This window comes from Hoplias malabaricus, chromosome 1, assembly GCF_029633855.1.
Source record: "Hoplias malabaricus isolate fHopMal1 chromosome 1, fHopMal1.hap1, whole genome shotgun sequence".
Taxonomy (NCBI): Eukaryota; Metazoa; Chordata; class Actinopteri; order Characiformes; family Erythrinidae; genus Hoplias; species Hoplias malabaricus.
Genome location: NC_089800.1, coordinates 677,212 through 698,188, shown reverse-complemented (window position 1 = coordinate 698,188; position 20,977 = coordinate 677,212). Strand labels below are relative to the sequence as shown.

General features: G+C 44.6%; 1 protein-coding gene across 3 annotated transcripts in view; it reads right to left on the bottom strand.

The window, feature by feature from the left end:
• Nucleotides 1-11,601, bottom strand: part of LOC136664857 (solute carrier organic anion transporter family member 5A1) — a 51,563-nt gene extending 39,962 nt beyond the window's left edge. For 2 of the 3 annotated variants that reach the window (XR_010795186.1, XM_066642314.1), the window contains exons 1-2: nt 11,548-11,601; nt 8,099-9,435 (exon numbers count right to left, since the gene is read on the bottom strand). Coding sequence is in view for 2 of the 3 variants with exons in the window: in XM_066642314.1 (XP_066498411.1) it covers nt 8,099-9,041 (943 nt within the window). In the remaining variant the exon portion in view is untranslated. Of the gene's footprint in view, nt 1-8,098; nt 9,436-11,134; nt 11,174-11,547 lie in introns of those variants that run through there. The other variant, XM_066642323.1, reaches the window with a different exon arrangement.
• Nucleotides 11,602-20,977: the final 9,376 nt, after the last annotated feature.

Below are 20,977 nucleotides of genomic sequence, written 5' to 3'. Positions count from 1 at the left end.
CTGAGAACATGCTTCATTTTTTTCAGCACAAAAACTTTCCTGTAAAACTCCAGTGCTTTTCAATCAAAAGGGTTCAGGTGCATGGAGCCCCCAGTCCCTTCCCCTCCACCTCTAAAAGAACAGAGCAACAGGGGGAAAAACCTGCACCAACAACCTTTCCCCACTGCCCGGCCTCCTCCTCCTTCAGCCATGACAGCGTCCAGCGTCTGTGGGGAACAACTCCAGCACACACAGCCCGGCCAGAACAGCCAGATGGCACTTTTAGATAGAATGTGTCTGTCCTGGCCAGGGGATCATCTGTCGCTCGCTCAGAGCGCTACTCCATGGCAGAGGCATTTCTGAAGCCTGTGTGATCCGCACAGAATTGGTTCCTGATCTAACACGGAGACGATGAACTGGACATTCTTAACAGATCTCTGGGAAGTGTCATCACTTTGTAGTTCGCCGTTAGAGTCTGAGCTGATGCCATTTACCAGGAAAAGTCAATGGATTTTGTAAAAATAAGCCCAAAGCTGGTGTAAACATTGTTCCCTCAGATTTTAGTGGGAGAACTGAAATGCAAATGTCAGAATAAAGGTAAAACCACAGAAGCACTATATTCCCGCCTTAGTCCAGTGATTGCGGGTAGGCTCCGGACCCACACCCACCCCTGTTCTGGTTTCCTCTCATTTGTGATATTCTTTTGTCCATTAACACAGAGCTATAAAACAACCATATTATGGCACTTAACCTATTATTATTGGTTTTACTGCAGCACTTTGTAGCACAGCGTTACGTCCCGCAGGCTCATCAGTCTGACACAATCCATGATTCATGATTATCGGATTATTCACTAGCTTCAATACACACATTACACTGCAGAAATTAGCCACACGACCGTTGGGAATCCCTGAGGTGTCGAGCAATGCTGACTGCTAACGAGGGCACGTTTATGGAATCAACAATCAGTCCGTTTTAATCTAGAAATCATGGTACGCCAGAGTGAGTTTAGAGAATACTGCAGCACACTCAGGCTAAAGTAACCACTGTTATTCATTATTTAAATGTTATTAACCCTCTGGGGTGGAAGTCAAATACGACCATTCGTGATGTTTCTGTTAATATCTTAGCGACAGCACGGCGCAGAAACACAGTTCAAACACTCTGTGAATGTACAGAAGCTACTCTTTCAATCGCATGTTATCACCACTGTACGCCATACTGTACATCCCGAGTTACCAGCCCATGAATGAGCCTGAGACACGCCTCCTCTGCCTCTCACTGGTGGATTCACGTGTTTTTAAGACTCTGATAAAACTACTTCAATCACCAAAACAATTCATCCACACACTTTCTAAATTCTGATTTAAGTTTTTCAGAGTTAGAGACAGATTATCTCTTCAGGAAATGCTGTAGGTCACATGGGCCTCTCTTAACGAGGGAGCTGAGATTGTTCTGAACGTTTCGATATAAAACATGTGGGTAATAAATTATAATACAAGTGCTTTAAAGACAAATTTTAGAAAATTGAGATAATGTCCTTAGACCCCAAAGGGTTAATCTGCAGTCACTAAAGCCATTAAACTTATGTTTATTAACACACTAAGACTGCAACATCATTAACACCAACCAGCCACTGAAACAGGAGACCGCTGGATAAAAACGGAGTGTTCATGTCAAGAGCCGAGTGCAAATCTCTCCTCTGGTATTTCCAGTCCGTTCCGAGCAGAACAAGCCCAGTGCCGTGTATTTGTGCAGAACGTGGTGAGGGACAGAGTGGGCCACTACTCACTATCCCCAGGTGCTGACTAACGCTATACTCTGTAACGGTAGCCCATGGCCCACTTTAGTGGCGGTGTATAAAAGGTCACCAGGAGCCCACAGCGGTGGAACAGAGGCAACAAACGACATAGAAATAAAACTGTAATGTCAGTTCTTTACGAACCACTTATATCCAAACCACTGTAAAACATCTGAGAACACAATCTGAGTAAAGCTGCCAAACACACAGGTTTATTTATTTATCACAAGTTTTAATTCATTTACCTTTCGTTGAGAATAACGTGTGTCTAAGAGCTTAGCTCTCCAGGCTTTCCTCCAGTTCTCAGCAGTTTTCCCTGGGTCTGGATCCTAAACACAGCTTTACAACTGGACTTTATTCATTTAAAATCAGGTAATAGTCAGGGGTCTGTTACAGAGAGTGTCCTTACTCTCAGACTGAGGGGCATCAGTGTCATTACTGAAAGGCATTTCTGTGCATGATCAGGCACAGTGGAGAAATGTTAAACCCCACCAGGGCAGGTGTGTGTGTGTGTGTGTGTGTGTGTGTGTGTGTGTGAGAGAGAAAATAAAACACAAGAAAAACATGGACAAAAGAGACTATAATCTGTGCAATCACAGTTTCCATGGCGCAGAATGACAGGAGTGGATGGGATCTACCTAGAGTCCTCCCACATGCAAACACACACACACACACACACACTGAAAGCAGCTGTTCTCTTTCTAAATTTAACAGAAGCAAGCTCCATACACCCTCAGTGCACTGACTCGGAAGCCTGAGAGCACATCCACAAGCAAGGAGCCACCGAGGCCATCCACTCCTCTCCATTCTCCATTACTCAGCAAATAAACGGAGCAGACAGGCTGTCCACTATATAAAAAAAAACAGCCACCTCTGCATATCTTCAGACCACAAGCCTCAACAATTCTAGAAGGTTTCAGCGCACTTCGAGGAGAACAGTAAATGATTTAACAAAGAGAAGGAGCTGAGCAGGGGTAGAGCCGGGGTGGAGAATACGCAGTAAACGTGTGCTTCTGTACTGTTTTGGATAATCTGTGCTTTAAAACCAACGCCCTGTCCAAACGGATCTGGTTATTTTTTAAAATAAAGGTTTTCCTCTCTCTGTTTTTGAAAATATCCCCGTTCAGACAAATACGGCTGCATTATCACGCCAGTCCAGTAGGGGGCCATAGCACCTCTTAAAAAGATGCACCAAAATACCACAAGGCATAAGAAACAGAGTGATTAATCCCAAATCACTCAATGCTCCCTCTGTAGTGCACTACACACGACATAAAACAACTGAATCTAGATTTTAATATTATATATATATTATATATTTCAGCACCATTAACACTTATTCATGTGGGAGTCTGAAATCTAGAGCCAGCTGCGTGTACGTTGTAGTTTAATGACTCATGAATTCACTGTAGAGGGAGTGAGAAGGTATTTGCATTTCAGCCAGAGGAAGGTATACTGTGTGACGTCAACGTTTCCAAAAATATCTGTTTTCTTCTGTCAATGCAAGAGCAGTTTTCAAACATAAACGGATCTGTGGGGACGGGGCCTGAATATTTGCTAAAAAGAGTTCCAGGTGAAAACAAGACATATTCATGTTGACTTTTAAAAGCGGGCATTATAAAAACTAGACTTGTTCATTGCTGTGAAAGACCACACAGTCAGTTTACTGGGGGCTGCCCAGGTCTGAGTCTGTCCAATCACAGCGCTGGGCCCAAGTTTATCTGAGAGCACAGAAACTGGGTTAAACGCAGCAAAACAGACAACGAACACGGAAAGGAACCGAGCGAAAACGGCTAAAAGCCAGAGATTCTGCTCCTCACTGCTGTGCGCTCGGGGTCGGGAAAGACAGCCGTTCAGACTGGGTGTTTGATCCTTGTGGTGTTTTTACCAAAGCTGGTCACGGATGTTTTATTACGACGCAGAACTGTGTTCACTCACGGAAAAGGAAAACGTCCACTTTAAATCTGATGCAGCCAGAAGAATCAATTCAGAAATTACGTGGAAACCAGGCATTTCTCAGACGACATCGAAAAGAACACAAGACTAAAGTCCAGACGGTGTTTTTCTGAATCGATTTGCATTGCTCTATAAACCAGCAAAATAAACCCACTTCAGGTCCAAAGTATTGTTTTTGTTTTCATTCATTTCTGAGACTCAAGCCTTAAGTGTAAATGTACAGATCAACAAACAGCGAGCGTGTGATTTACACCCCGCCCTAACGCTGAAATAAAGAAACGCTGCAGATTCACGACCAGAAGTAAAGACTTGGACGAGGCGAACAAAGCCTGGTGGAGTGCACTTCATCCAGTTTATAGCATCAGAGACACTCCAACTCAATCCAATCAAGACTCCCCACTTCAGCTGCCTCCCACCTATAACCCCATCTCTCTCTCTCTCACACACACACACACTGCTGTGTAAATCAGTCAGAGAAAGCAGTGGGGGTCACTTTACTAATGGATTACCACATACAACTCAGGTCAGGAAACAGCCTGCTGTCGTCGGAGGAGAACAACCATTCCTCAAAAAAAAAAGCAGCTTTATTGACAGCGGAGGGTCAAGACAACGTTGGTCATTCAATAAGGAGGTCATTCTTCATTCAAAAGTCGCTGACAGCTTATGACCCGCTCTGTTTGTGAGTGAAGGTGCATGGCCTTACTTTGTTCTGATGGAGATCAGAGGGCAGTAACTGGTTAAATCACAGGCTCAGATTTAATCTAAACATCATTTCTACCTCAAAACGAGGGACGTTTTACTTCGTGGACAGGAAATATATGAATTCACAATGAGGGAATTACTAAATAAAGAGGGACACATACAGGTAGACGTGTGTGTGTGTGTGTATAAATATATATATATAAAACAATGCTAAGATTTACTCCATATTTAGTCCAGTTCTAATAACACAGCAGCAACATACTGCCATGTTCACACGGGTACAGCAGCTGTGAACAGAGCTCATGACACACACACACACACACACACACACACAGGAATTCAGTCCATATCTCCCCCTCACCCTCAGGCCTTTGACAAATTGAACTGGGGTTTGAATTAATACGACAGGGAAACACCTCAGAAAGTGGGACAATTCAGCCATTTTGTGTCTCAACGTTGTCACAATAAATATATATAAAATATCAGAAATGATCCTTGAATGTTTATTTTCAAAATGTCAATGTTTCATGTCGAATGAACAACAAAAACGGTACAAAACGTTAGAACATTACCCTGAGCTCTGAAGAACAATCACGAGATCAGCGTTTTACAGAAGGCCCAACAAAAGGGACTTATTTAAACATCAACAAACCAAACCCAATCATCCAGAGTCTGAGATAAGTCACTGGAAATAGATAATAACTCGCAGCACGTACAGTTCGTACCGAAAAAAGGCAGCGAGTTGTTTTTATTTTAATGTAGGAATTTAGTTTAATCAAATAGCCGTGACAGTCTGGTACATGCCGTTATTTGATACGTCAGCTGCACATGGGGGTGGGGACTGAGGGTGTGTGGAGAGGGGGATGTTGGCAGGTTGCCATAGTTACACTCTTCACGATTCCCATTTCGGTACAGGACACCCAAAAGGGAGAAGAGTGAGACAGGCGCTAGCTGACATCTCAACATCAGGCCGAGGGAAGGAGCCAGAATCACTGCGTCCTCAAACCCAGTACTACACTGTTATACTCGGTGACAAAGGACGAGTCCAGAACCCAGCGAGCAGACCATGTTGTGTATGAAATCTGGATCTTTATGTAGAGTTACAGATAGGGGACAGGGATATTACACAGGGGCAGATATCAGTAATGATGTGAAATGGGTTTTTATCGTCACAGCTGTACACTGATATTCACACACACACACACACACACACACACAAAAACTAGTCACAGCACAAACCACCACGACAAACAGGGTACCACTGGGTTTAGGTGCCTTGCTTGAGGCCACTTCAGCTGTGAATGTTGAGGGAGGAGACAGTGTTGCGCCTTCACGCCCTCAACCCCCACGTGTTCCTGTCGGTCCCAAGGACTGCACCGGCCACCTTTCAGCCTTAAGACACGTCTCCATCCTTTAGGCCACGGCTGCCACAGCCACATATCAGTTTCATTAACATCAAAAAAACCTGCTATTCAAAAAAAGATAACTTCATAAGATTCATAAGATTTATTAAAACAATAATAATAAATCATCTGAGGTGTCATTTCATTCATTTCAATCAAGAATATATTATTATTACGACTCCAAACTTTTAGCCTTTAGTTCATGTGTTGGGTTCTGAGCTCCCTTTGAGACCCGTGCCGCTCCTCTGAGCCCTGTTCCGGTGGGAGGGAGGGGGAGTAGCTGGGGGACACAGAACTGCCCCACTTACCAACCAGGCTGGAGATAAACCGACGTCCAGATTTAAAAAAATAAATAAATCAGCCCACGTCAAACCCAGTGGCCCGAGCAATCAATCATTAAACTACAGCAGCCTTTGTTTTGTCCAACTCCAGACACCGCCCCTTTCCCACAAGGACACACTTCCACTGCTGTGTATTTCTGACATTTTCTGGGAAAGCGCGGCGTGATTATCATTGTGATGCTCCATGGACCTGTAAATACACACCGTGCAACTGTAGGGGGAGCCCATGAGCACAAAAACTATATCTTCGTAATCCTTTAAGCAAAGGTCAGTACCATTATTTTTGTGAGACTCCCACGTGTTTCTTTCATTCCCTCGAGGCCATTAAAGACATTGGTGTTGATTCATGCACCAAGTTCGAAATATTTCCCGACCTCCAGCTACAGTTTATATCAGTTACCGCTGCTCTGAAGGGTCAGAGAGGTCAAACAAAAAGGCTGGAGTTTGGATTGTGTGTCGATACGTGTCCCTCTAGTGACCTCCAAATCTGCTGCTTCAGTCCCAGTGCTGGTAGGACATGCATCATTAATAGCTGCTTATTTCCTTTCCTGCGTTACTGTCAGCTCACGTGTGGTGTATCACACGTCCATCAAAGTGGACATAGAGCACCACAGCTCTAGAGGCTGATGTGGTGTACATTACCGCTCACGAACACACCTGGTCCAACCAGCTGAGTAACAACCTGACTCTATGATGCTATAATAATGAACGATGAATTAAAATCATCAGGAAAATATCATTAGAGACAATTGAAAAAACAAAAACCAGTGGATGGTAACTGCACAAACTACCTAGCAACAAGCAGCTCATTGGATATCAGTTATTATGCTCATACATCATCATATTTTTGTTATTATTTTTACCAGCTGTTTGACATGTCCCCTCTTTGATTTTAGGTAATTACCTTCAAGGATTGAACTTTGTAAAAAAAACTGTATAATATTTCAAACTATTTTTAAAATGTGTAATACGTCATTAAAATAAACGTGACGAACAGAGACACACTGATGTCTGTCTGAGGGCGAATGTCTATTTATTTCATGCGTCAGTGTGGTCAAGTATCATGAAGTGATAGCAGCTGAAGGGCAGATGAGCTCCAGAGCCATTTCTCATTGGAAGCCATCTTCATTCACAGCCCTTTGTTTTAGGGATGCACTGATAACGGATAATTAGCACCTTGAAGCAGCTGATACCGAAACTTTATCTTTTTATAATTAAAGCAAATTTACATTGGATTAAAGCAAGACAATTGTTATCACAGGGTGTCATAGGACACGCATTTTCTTCAGCATTTGTACATTTTTGTACTTTTTAAATTGAGTTGATTTATATTTTGATCCAAGGTTTACCGCTGGTTCCACATGAAGGGTTTCTAGAGGGGCGCTCATTAGTGCAGCACTGGGTTTGTTTTGGAGAGGGAGGGAGAGAGAGTGTTTGAGCGAGTGTTTGTAATCGTTTATCATTGTGTTTCAGTGATATATTTATCTATTTTCATGAGTTTTATATCAGAAGGGCTCCTACACTGTGGTGGTGAGGGTTGTGTGATGTGTGTGTGTGTGTTTACACCGCTATCTGTGTGTACTGAGCATCGCTGATATTTTAAATTAGTTTTCACAACGAAGAAATTTTATCCCAGAAACTGTGAAAAACGTACTGACATACGGTAGACACAGCTGTGTATTTACAGGCATTTGCACATTCACGAGCACCAACTCCTCATTGTATTATCAGCTAAAATTCCAATATTTGAACGATAACTAAAAAAATCCACATTTATATTTACCACATTTATCATCCAGAGCAACTCACCAAAGTGCTTAGTGTTGAGACGTGTCCTCACTAGCACAAACGTATCGGCAAATAATATCTCGGCCACCGATGTGCATCACTACTTTGTATGAGAGAAACTGTCTTACCCAGGTAAAGTGAGGCATTCTCCTTCTTCACATTGTCATCCAGGTAGGTTGGCCCCAGTGTGTAGATGGGAGTGGACCCCATGCCCACCAAGATCTGGGCACAGATGAAGAGCGCTACGTAGACGGAGTGTTCGTTGCCCTCTTGGTCCCGCGGGCAGGACGAGACGTCCAGAGTGTCCCGGCTGCTGCCGTTGGCGTTGTGGCAGAGGCCTTCGTTTCCCGTGGAAGAGTTCACCTCCTGGATCTGGTACGGGGGCGAAATGAAGTGGGGGAGGGAGAACAGAGCGGCTCCTACGGCTATAAACACCCCACCCACGGCCAACCAGCGAGGCCTCTGACCCCTGCCTCCGAAGTAGCTGATGAAAACTACCACCAGCAAGCTCCCGATGTCAAAGCAGCTGACTAGGAGGCCAGACTCAGAGCTCCTGAGGCTGTACCTTTTCTCTATGGTGGTGATCACGCTGCTGAGGTAACCGGAAACCATCAAGGACTGGATGAAAGTCAGGTAGCACATGCAGAAAAGAAAACACCTCGAGTCAGAGAGAATGACCCTGACGTATTTCCGTGCTGGAAAGGCCATGAGCCTGGCTAAGGAGAAGCCTAGTATTTTGCTGCCGTTCCTGCTGGTCTCAGGCCTCAGCGAGCCGCTCAGGCCCACCATGCTGGACACAGAGGGAGAAAAGTCCATCCCAGTTGGGGAGTCTATTTGACTGGAGTCACTTTTCTGGAGCCCTGACCTCTGGTCCATGTGTATGGAGGTCTGGGTGGTGCTGAGCAGCTTTGGCTGCAAAGGCTCATTACCAGGGGGACGTTCACCGTTGAGAACGGGCAAGCTTTTAGATTTGTAGTAGCTCCCCGAGTCACCATACTGGCTTTGGAAGTCGCCGACCTCAAGAGACACCGACACGTCACTTCCGGTCTCATCGTTGTCTGATGAAGTCATTGTAACTCAGCTTAGAGCGTCAGTACTTTTTGCCACTGGGAAAGAGACGGTAACAAGGCTCGCCCTGAAGCCCTGACAGTACACACAGTGCTATGAAAAGCTTCAAGCATGATTCTCATGCCTAGCTAAATACCCCTATATTCCAAACAATAATAAACACTAGCATTTTGCAAAGTGGACTTAATAATATCACACTGAAACCATCTGTTCATTCATTTCCCAAGTATTTAACCAGATTAGGAGAGACTTCTAAGAGGCAGTGAACCAGGCATTGGTTTAGTTCAGTATTTCATACTCGACATAGATGGAGCCTTTCAGGGTTTCTTCTGATATTTTATTCACAATCTCCTTCACCGGCCGCTGCTTGGGTCATTTCCCCTTGATTGTGTGGAACCTGAGAAAAGGAAAAAGAAAAATCAGCAGAGAATGTGTTTTGCCTGATTTCGGGATGGGGACAAAAATTGTGTCGTTCTTATTGCTTTTCCACCAAAAGAACTCTGGTTCTTGAACGGGTTCTGTTCCTGATTCTTGGAACCTTGTTTCTTTCCAGTGAAGCGGCCCTGCGTTTCTACACGTTTAGAGGGGACCCGAGGATACGGGCGCTGCTGTGGCTGAATACAGCGCCATAGTCACAGATAAACTGAGTCATGACAGGGTCATTGTTTATTCTGTGTTCACCGTGGAGTCAGATCAGAGTGAGATATAACACTGTGTAAATGTTGCTGAGTTCAGAGGCGGCCTGCTGAGGTCGTGAACAGTGGAGAAACGAGACCAGCGCAGAGCCGCGGCTCTGACCAACGCTTACGGTGTCGCCACAATCACAGCCCCAGAAACACACACAAACAGAGTGTGTTCCTGTTTAATTTCTTGTTATTTATTTATATGAAACCAGCTCCACTGGGGGATAACGCTGTGTGTGAGACGCCCACGGACCACGTCACGGTTCATGCTGAGAACCCAACTGTTCTTTGGTTCCAGCTGGGAACTTTTCTGGTTCACAAACCGGTTTATGTCGGTGGAAATGTGCCGATGTAGTTCAGGAACTGGACCCTTGCCGGTTCCTCGTTGGTGGAAATGCGTCAGATCTACAACACTAATTAGAAACGAACATGGATTTAATTCGACAATAGTACCCTAACTCATTTTGAAACAACACCTCATTTCGTAGCCAAAAGTGGATTAAACACGTATTAAAGTTACAAAATTCTCAAAAGCACACTTTCAGACAGCCAGGGTTTCTTACATCACAAACGTGAAGAACCAATCCCACACATCCCAACCTTTCACAGAGGGACGGCAGACGAGTGGTGTATGTGTGGAGACAGAGAGACAGAGAATAACTGCATAACATCACTGTTCAATAAAAACATGCATCTCCCAAAATAATAATTTTACAGAAGAAAAAAAACCTTCTTAAATTTCCGTGGAACTCAAAGTAAAAAGATTTTTTGGAGCGTTTCGTCATGAAATTTCCACACGGTGTGAAGGTCAGCTCCTGTGTTCAAATGAAGTAGTAATTTACAAAAACACAAACATTCAGAAGCATGTTTTTAAACGGACAGTGACAACATTCACATAAACCACGCGTACGGAACGAAGGCAGAGATCTGAGGTTTACACGTAAACAACGTTTAATCTATTATGGGATCATTTAACTTCTCTAACTCTGAAAAGAGAGGGGTTTTAAGCTTTTAATAAACGACAGAACGATGCGACATTAAACTGATTCACATTAATACACCATTTTTGAAAAGTTAAAGCTATTCTTTATTTCACTAACGATCTGAAACATAGCGCTTTGTTGTAAATGACTTTTTATATCATTATCATTTATAATTCTCAGGTAGCGACTGACAATGTTTCTTTCCAAATACAAAAAACATTAAATACATAAATATATATAAAGCAAATAATTAAAACGTCTTTAGTGTCTTTTTCCAATTTTATGGATGTTACTGGACTACATTTATCATCTATTTAAGCCACTGTCAGAACACAAACAGGGTTAAATGTGTGTGTGTGTTATATGAATTCAAGAATGAAAATGCTTTAAAATTATTGTTAAAAATATAAAAAAATAAATTAAAACTTACAGAACTGAATGGCAACAACATTTTGGATTCCATCATCAATAATTTCAAGAGCCACACAAAAGCCACAAGTAGTGTGTGAGAAGACAAAGAGCAGAAAGAAACAAAAGAAACAAAACAAAGGACAGAGAGCCGATCAGAAAAGGTCCAAAAACGTGTGTCTGGAGAAAGAAGTGTCGAAAAGAAAGCCGCGCTGCGAAAATGTGTCTGAACAAAGACTGACTTAAAGCCGCTGCTTTCTCAAGTCACGACTTTCTGAAAATGAGCGAGAAAAACTACAGCGGCTCTGGAAATGACAGTGGAAACAAAAGAAAGCCCGGAGTAACGGCTCCCTGTCGACATTCAGCGCTTAAACAGAGAGAGAGAGAGAGAGAGAGAGAGAGAGAGAGAGCTCGGACACAGAGAAGCGTACTCACAGAGACAGGAGGTAGATGTTGTTGTCCTCAGGCCGGTCACTCACTCAGTGAATGAGACTGCGAATTTGATGGAGGGGGCTGGCGGAGAAATAACTGCTTCTTCGCACTGCATTCTGGGAGTTGTAGTCCACCTATCAACAACAACACAGCGTACTTTACAGCTACCTCAAGAAATACGTCCCACCACTCTTTAAGAAATTATAAACGATTAAACCTTTAACAAATCGACATCTAAAAATGAACAATGATCAAAGGGTGAAATGAGGTAGATGTTGTTGTCCTAATAAATCTTTAGTATACAGAGTAAGCACAGACACAAAATTAAGACGAGTGACTGGTGAAGAAGTGATATTAATTATACTGTTGCAATAGCACGTGTTTAGTGTAGAAGCAGGTATGGCAGAGTATGTTCCTAGTTCCAGCAGTTAGTGCCTACCCAACGTGGTCCATGAAAGGTCATAGTGTGAGGGAACTGAATTCCACTAGCCTGTTTGGTCCGGTCCCACAGACCAGATGCTGGCTATGTGTATGAGGTTACATCACAGATCGAGGTGCCCATGCTGGCGTCCTGTCCATCACTGACGCCTATGTCTGATTATTCATTCATTCATTCATTATCTGTAAATATTACCCTTATCCAGTTCAGGGTCGCGGTGGGTCCAGAGCCTACCTGGAATCATTGGGCGCAAGGCAGGAATACACGCTGGAGGGGGTGCCAGTCCTTAACAGGGCAACACACACACACACTCACACATTCACTCACACCTACGGACACTTTTGAGTCGCCAATCCACCTACCAACGTGTGTTTTTGGAGCGTGCGAGGAAACCAGAGCACCCGGAGGAAACCCACGCAGACACAGGGAGAACACACCACACTCCTCACAGACAGTCACCCGGAGGAAACCCCACGTAAACACAGGGAGAACACACCACACTCCTCACAGACAGTCACCCGGAGGAAACCCCACGTAAACACAGGGAGAACACACCACACTCCTCACAGACAGTCACCCGGAGGAAACCCACACAGACACAGGGAGAACACACCACACTCCTCACAGTCAGTCACCCGGAGGAAACCCACGCAGACACAGGGAGAACACACCACACTCCTCACAGACAGTCACCCGGAGGAAACCCACGCAGACACAGGGAGAACACATCACACTCCTCACAGACAGTCACCCGGAGGAAACCCACGCAGACACAGGGAGAACACACCACACTCCTCACAGACAGTCACCCGGAGGAAACCCACGCAGGCACAGGGAGAACACACCACACTCCTCACAGACAGTCACCCGGAGGAAACCCACGCAGACACAGGGAGAACACACCACACTCCTCACAGACAGTCACCCGGAGGAAACCCCACGCAGGCACAGGGAGAACACACCACACTCCTCACAGACAGTCACCCGGAGGAAACCCACGCAAACACAGGGAGAACACACCACACTCCTCACAGACAGTCACCCGGAGGAAACCCCACGCAGACACAGGGAGAACACACCACACTCCTCACAGACAGTCACCCGGAGGAAACCCACGCAAACACAGGGAGAACACACCACACTCCTCACAGACAGTCACCCGGAGGAAACCCCACGCAGACACAGGGAGAACACACCACACTCCTCACAGACAGTCACCCGGAGGAAACCCCACGCAGACACAGGGAGAACACACCACACTCCTCACAGACAGTCACCCGTAGGAAACCCACGCAAACACAGGGAGAACACACCACACTCCTCACAGACAGTCACCCGGAGGAAACCCCACGCAGACACAGGGAGAACACACCACACTCCTCACAGACAGTCACCCGGAGGAAACCCACGCAGACACAGGGAGAACACACCACACTCCTCACAGACAGTCACCTGGAGGAAACCCATGCAGACACAGGGAGAACACTAATATCATTAACAATGTTTTATTTTACTTCACGTGGACAGCTGTGTGTGTTGGTGTGTGACTAGCCTGGGGAGTATGAGGCGGTGAGACGACAGAGGCAGTGTGCTGATCTGGGTGATAGTTGCTGGGCACCTTTGGGTCCTTGTGTTCATATGGATATCACTTTGACACATACCACGTATATTAAGTTGGACCAAGTATGTCTCTTCATGGGAGCACTGTCCCCTAATGGCAGTGACCTCTGTGAACAGGATAGTGCTCTCTGCCACACTCTAAACCACACACTGAGCGTGACACAGAACTCAAGAGGTTGGTCTCAATCTGATCTGTGAGATGTGCTGAAATAAACCAGTCTGGTTCCCCTCACCGCTTAAATCTCTTAAAGGATCTGCTGCTAACATCTTGGTGCCTATACCACAGGACGTTATATACACACAATATCCAGTGTGAGTAGACCACAGCCCTGGAGCCTAAAGTCACCATGACTAATGCCAAGTGTCAGACAGACATTTAACTCTTTGGAGTGATGGACACTGACACTTTAATATTGTTATTACAGTCATTGTTCATTTGAAGGGCACTGCACAGACCCTTTGACACCTTTAACACAATCACATTCAGGCATCACTAGTGTTTCTTTACAGTCACAATAACTCACACACACACACACACACACACACACACACACTCATTAAACAGCAGAAAGAGCAGTCACCTCATAATCTGAGGGTAATTACACCCTTCCACTCCTTTTCTAAAGATTCCTCTGATCAATTATTGCTCTGAGGGATCAATCCTCTTTAATTTCAGCTCAGGGCAGAGGATTCCAGATCAATAACAGACACAGAGGGGAAATAAAGGTGCAGTGATAGTTTGAAATGTCTGTGTGGTGCATTAAAGAGAGGTTTAATGACGAGCAGGAGCCAGTGAAGCAGAGCCGTGTGAAGGTGAGCCCTCAGCTTTACGGCCTTCGGGCAAATAATAAGATCTTAAACCGTATTGTTTCGGGTGACATCACAACGTCAGTCTTCACACGGCAGAGCACAGGTAACATATGAACCACTGCAGGCCCGGCGCATGCTTTAGAGATCAGAGCGGAGTTACGTGACTGCACACGTTTAGAAATCCTGCGGCCGCCATTTTACATTTAAAGGCAAACAATGTTTTTGAAATGTCTTGATCAGGATTTAGACACGTTAAACAAAGCCATCAGCAACCGGTTACACACGAGTACTGAGAGAAGACTGTTCTGAAATCAGGAGCGTTAACTGCAGTAATAATAAACACCAGCCCTGAGAGCAAGGAGACGGCGGACCACTGAGGACCCACTGAGGACAGTGTTGGAGGTCCACTAGTGTTTTACACAGCGTTTTCTGGACGGACCACTGTTGATTAAACAGAATTTTACACAAAATGCCACATTAGCACTTTTCCATTCACAGTCCTGTTTACATTTTTTAAATATTTTTTTTATTCTTTATAAATAAGATCAGTAAATAATTTTAATCAGCACAGTTTCAACAGTTTCATCATTTAATCATTTTATATCAGTCTTACACTCAGTATTATATCTCTCAGAGCTGCTGGTGATATCTGTATTAGTGTGTTTTCCAGAATAAAAGTCTCTGTGAGTGTAAACTCTGTGTGAGGAGATTATAAATGAGTTCTATCCGGTACAGGACACTAATCTGAGGGGTCCGATGGTGGACCAGCACTGGTCTACAGTCAGTGGAGTGACAGCCTGTTTATGAGAGTGGACCGGTATATTCTCACTGTCTGGGACATTCGTCTATGTTTAAACCTTCACAATTCCACAGCTCAAAGGTTGTAAATGACAGAGGGGAAAACACTGGTGTAGAAACAATGATCAAACACTTCACATCGAGGCTTCTCTAAAAACCGTTCTCAACTAAATGGAGATTAAACTTTCTCCTGTAAATAATTTCCAACCGCCTTCGAAATGTATTTAATCCTGCGTTTTGATTGAAAGTGGCGACACCTTGTGGTAGAAAATTGAAACGCGATTTTATAAATATTTTAGAAAAATGAATCACTGACGATGCAAACGTTTAATAGATGTTTAACATTTTTAGAAACAACATGATACTGTGTGTGTAACATTCTGCTCATCAGACAGTCCTTAGAGGCTAAGACCCAGCTCTATGAAAGAGTCAAACAAATAAATACAGTGGAGTTTGAGTTCCTAACTTGTGTTTATTGAGAGTCAGAAAACATGTTATTTCTTACTAATTGAAGGAATAAGGTTTAAAAGACCGTTGCCCCCCCCCCCCCCCAGCGGTGTTGGGAAACTCTAATAGGCGTCTTGCCTGTGATGTAGATGGTGGACAACAACTCTAGAAGCTGCACTTAATTTAATGTAAAATGAAGAAAAGGTGTGTTGTTTTTGGCTGCAATCATTCAATGTACAGTGGGACATCTGTGAACAAATGGCCCAAAGATCCCCAAATATCCAGAAAATGGACTAAATTTGTCCACTTTAAACGGGCACTTTGGAAAGGACCATCCGCTCACTCCGTTATCTGTAGCTCATTTCACTGATGCTTTTCCAACAATATGGGCATGTAAGGACACCAACGAAAGGTGTTCAAGAGCCTCTGTAACATGGAGGTAAACAGGGTGAGGACACTCACTTCGCCTGTTTTAGTTGGTGTTAGTTAACGTTAGCTTGACTCGCTAAACTCGGTGGCTCAGATTATACTCGGCTACGTAGCTGCATTACGGAGGTTTATAGTGTCGGATGAATTCGAGTTCGACTTCGATCACATTTACAAGAATAACGGTACCTCTACATTTGAGTTTAGCTTATTGCTAGGCTATTGTCATGAATAATGTTGGTTATTTAGCTAGATACTGTCATAACAGTCGGTCATAACGGTGTTTTACCGCGGCGTTGTTCAGCTGTTGTCCACCAGTGACGTCACGGTCGCGTTCGAGAATTTCCGTAGCGAGCTCGGGTTTTTCCGTCAATTTAATAAAATTGTCAGTTTTAAAGCGAATTAAGCTGCTATTTTCATTTTAATTCATACTTATATCTGTCAGTAACTACAATAATGTGGAATATTCATGGAGGACCATTAAGTGGTGCTCAGCCTTTAATGCTGTAACTGATCAACTGCTTTTGACAGGAAACTGTTTTAATGTTTTTATTATGATTATTATGTTCTATCTGCTTGGAATAAATGAATAACATTGGTATTTATTGTAAAAGAACCCTTCAAAGTACAACAGCATGTGTTTTTTGACCATAAAAGTGTTTCTATATGCTTCCAATTTACTCCTGAATGCCTCAAAACTTCAGAATCATATCACAGTAGATGCATCACTAGGGTCCAGTTTGTGGCTCAGATGTCTGTAAACCTTCACCAGGAGGGTTCAAAGTTCACTAATAAGGCATTTATTCAGGTCTAAATATAGGATCACGTGACATTTCCGTGTTCTATATTTATTACTACAAACATGAATCGCACGGCTTGTGTTTTGGACACGACACGTCATAGTAGGCAATGTTAGGTTCTGAGAAGCAACAATGGACTCACTGATTGTGTAACTGTGTCCTTTTAGAAAAACTGGGGTAATACAAATATCCAGTGTCAAAAATGATGTCAATCTGCGATACGTGGCCTTGAACGGGCGCCCTCTTGTGGCCGATGTAAGGCATTTCATGATTATAACCCATTCTCTAGGGATTGATTGTTCGTGCAGGATCCCATTTAGAGGATTTACCTCATGGTCATGGAGTAACTGATAAATATATTGAATTATATTTGATTTGAAGATTGTAGACAGACAGCGAGGGCCTGTAAATTACACCACTCCAATGGAAAGAGGACAGTTACAGCCTTCAAATGGCTCCTTAATCTCGTGTCTTACAGAATATGAAGGTTATGGAGAAAATGACAAGCTGTAAACTATATTTTGTTTCACAGAGTTTAAGAATATTTAAAGGGGATGTAAAGGGGACAAACCAGCATTTTTATTATCATTTAAAGGGAACAGGGATTGGGACATTTGTGGTACGTCACTCACCTGTGAGCTGGCGCCGCACGCGTCAACACCGCTCCGGAACCAAGCGGGCTTTGGTTTGTTTAAAAAACGTTTTTTTTTTCATTTTATTTATAATATATGGACGCAGGAGCACCTGTAGTACGTATATATCACCGCCAGACACTGCTTCAATATCGCAAACAGGAAATTTACAGTACATGACCTCCAGGAGACGCTGCAGAACCTCCGCTTGCTTCGGAGGTCTAGCCCTGAATCCTCGACGTTTCCTGATGCCGGCGGCCGGGGAAGGAGACGACGTAAGTGGTGTGAGAGGAGACAGAAGCACGGCAAGCGAGGGGGCATCCATGCTAGGCTAAGAGCTAACTGGAGCCGGTAGGCTATCCCTTCTCTCTTTCTCTCCAATGTCTGTTCGCTGGATAATAAACTGGACTATATCAAACTTCAGCGAACTGCACGGCGAGAATACAGAGACTGCTGTGTTTTTGTTTTTACGGAGACATGGCTGAGCGACAGTATTCCCGACGCCGCCATTCAGCTAAATGGGCTAGCCACATTTCGAGTTAACAGAGACCCAGCCTCACGGTGGTGGTTTGTGTGTCTATATCAACACTGAATGGTGTAAGAATTCTGTGCTGGTCTCTGCTTATTGTTCATCGTTAGTGGAGTTTGTGGCTGAGATGTAGACCTTTTTATTTACTAACTATCTACTACTAACTACTAACTGGACTACCCAGGACTACTAACTATCATCACCAGTAGATTGACCAGAGGAGGATGGGTCACCCCTTGTGAGCCTTGGTTCCTCCCAAGGTTTCTTCCTCAGCTGGGGGAGTTTTTCCTTGCCACTGTCGCCCCTGGCTTGCTCACTTGAGGGTTTTACATTTGTCTTTACATTTCATGTCAAATCTTGTCTTACTGGAATTCTGTGAAGCTGCTTTGTGACAACATCAGTTGTGAAAAGCGCTATATAAATAAATTTGATTTGATTTGATTTGATTTATTTACCTCAAGAATTCATCGTTATTTACATAATCGCAATCTATATTCCTCCCGATGCAAACACAAAACAAGCGCTGTGGGAATTATACGACGCCATAAGCGATTTCCACAACACACACCTGGATGGACTGTTTATTGTTGCTGGAGATTTTAATCATGCAAATCTCAAGAAAGTGTTCCCTAAATTCCACCAGTATGTGAACTTTGCTACGAGAGGAGCGAACACGCTGGATCTTGATTACACAAACGTTCCAGACGCGTACAGGGAAGAGCCCCGCCCCCACCTCGGACACTCAGATCACATGTCTGTTATGCTAATTCCTGCATACAGACCCATCGTCAGGCGATCGAAACCTGTTCTGAAAGAGGTGAAAATCTAGCCATCAGAAGCAATCTCTTCTCTTCAGGACTGTTTCGAGTGCACTGACTGGGACATGTTCAGAGAGGCTGCAACTTACAGCAACACAATAAACCTGGAGGAGTACGCATCATCAGTGACCAGCTACATAGAGAAGTGCATCGATGATGTGACCATCTCGAAGACCATCACCATCCGCTCCAACCAGAAGCCGTGGATGAATGCAGAGGTGCGTGCGCTGCTGAAGGCTAGAGATGTCGCTTTCAAATCAGGCAATAAGGTGGCCCTGAGAACAGCGAGGGCCAAACTCTCCAGAGCTATCAGAGAGGCAAAGCGTGCACATGGCCAGATCATTCACAGCCACTTCCAGAGCAGTAGAGACACTCTGCGCATGTGGCAGGGCATCCAGAGCATCACCAGCTACAAGACTACACCACCTGCTTGTGACGGAGATGCTTCCCTACCAGACGTGCTGAACCATTTCTACGCACGGTTTGAGGCACAGAACAACGTAACGGCGAGAAAGTCCACCCCTTCTCCCAGCGACCAGGTGCTGTCTTACTGCAGCTGACATGAGGAGAACTCTATGCAGAGTCGACCTGCGAAAAGCTGCTGGACCAGACAACATTCCTGGCAGAGTGCTCAGAGAATGTGCAGACCAGCTTGCTGATGTCTTCACTGATATCTTCAACATCTCTCTTAGCAGCGCCGTTGTTCCAACATGCTTCAAGAACACCACCATCATCCCTGTGCCTAAGAATTCTTCTGTGTCCTGCCTCAATGGCTATCGTCCCGTTGCACTCACACCGGTCATCACAAAGTGCTTCGAGAGGCTCGTCATGAGGCACATCAAAACCCTACTTCCCCCCACACTGGACCCTCTACAGTTCGCGTATCGTCCTAACCGTTCAACGGACGATGCCATATCCACCACGCTGCACCTGGCACTCACCCACCTGGACAAGTAAGACACATATGCCCGAATGCTGTTCATAGACTTCAGCTCAGCATTCAACACCATAATTCCTCAGCACCTGATCGGGAAGCTGAATATACAGGGCCTTAACACTCCTCTCTGCAACTGGATCCTGGACTTCCTGACTGGGAGACCTCAGTCAGTCCGGATCGATAGGAACAACTCCAGCACCATCACACTGAACACTGGAGCCCCCCAGGGCTGCGCGCTCAGTCCACTGCTGACCCATGACTGTGCAGCGATGCACAGCTCAAATATTATCATCAAGTTCGCTGATGACACGACTGTGGTGGGTCTCATCAGTAAGAACGACGAGTCAGCATACAGAGAGGAGGTGCTGCGGCTAACTGACTGGTGTGAAGTCAACAACCTGTCTCTGAACGTGGACAAAACCAAAGAGATGATTGTAGACTTCAGAAAAACAAGGGGTGAGCACTCGCCGTTGAACATCGACAACTCTGCTGTGGAGATTGTCAGGAATACCAAGTTCCTTAGTGTCCACCTGGCGGATGATCTCACCTGGTCCACTAACACCAGTAACATCAGAAAGAAAGCCCAGCAACGCCTCTACTTTCTGCGAAGGCTGAAGAAGGTTCATCTCCCCCCTCCAGTTCTCACCACTTTCTACAGAGGAGTCATCGAGAGCATCATGACCAGCTGCATCACTGTCTGGTTTGGAAACTGCACTGTTGCAAATCGCAAGTCCCTCTAGCGGATCGTGAGGACAGCTGAGAAGATTATCGGTGCGTCTCTTCCCTCCATCACAGACATCTACACCACTCACTGCACCCGCAAAGCACTCAGCATTGTGGGAGATCACACACACCCTTCACACACACTCTTCAACCTACTGCCGTCTGGAAAAAGGTATCGAAGCATTCGAGCCCTCACATCCAGACTCCGTAACAGCTTCTTCCCACATGCTATCAGACTCCTGAACACCTAGAGACTGAGACTGAACTAAAGAAGCACACACACACTTCTTCACGCAAACACTGGTCTGTTGGACTGTAAATGAGTGTTTACACATATCCTGTTTACATCATGTTTACATCCAGTTACCGTTTACAGCACAAATACACTTTAAATTGCAGTGTAATTGTATTGTCTTGTATTGTACTGTATGGACATTGTTTTGTATTTTCTTAG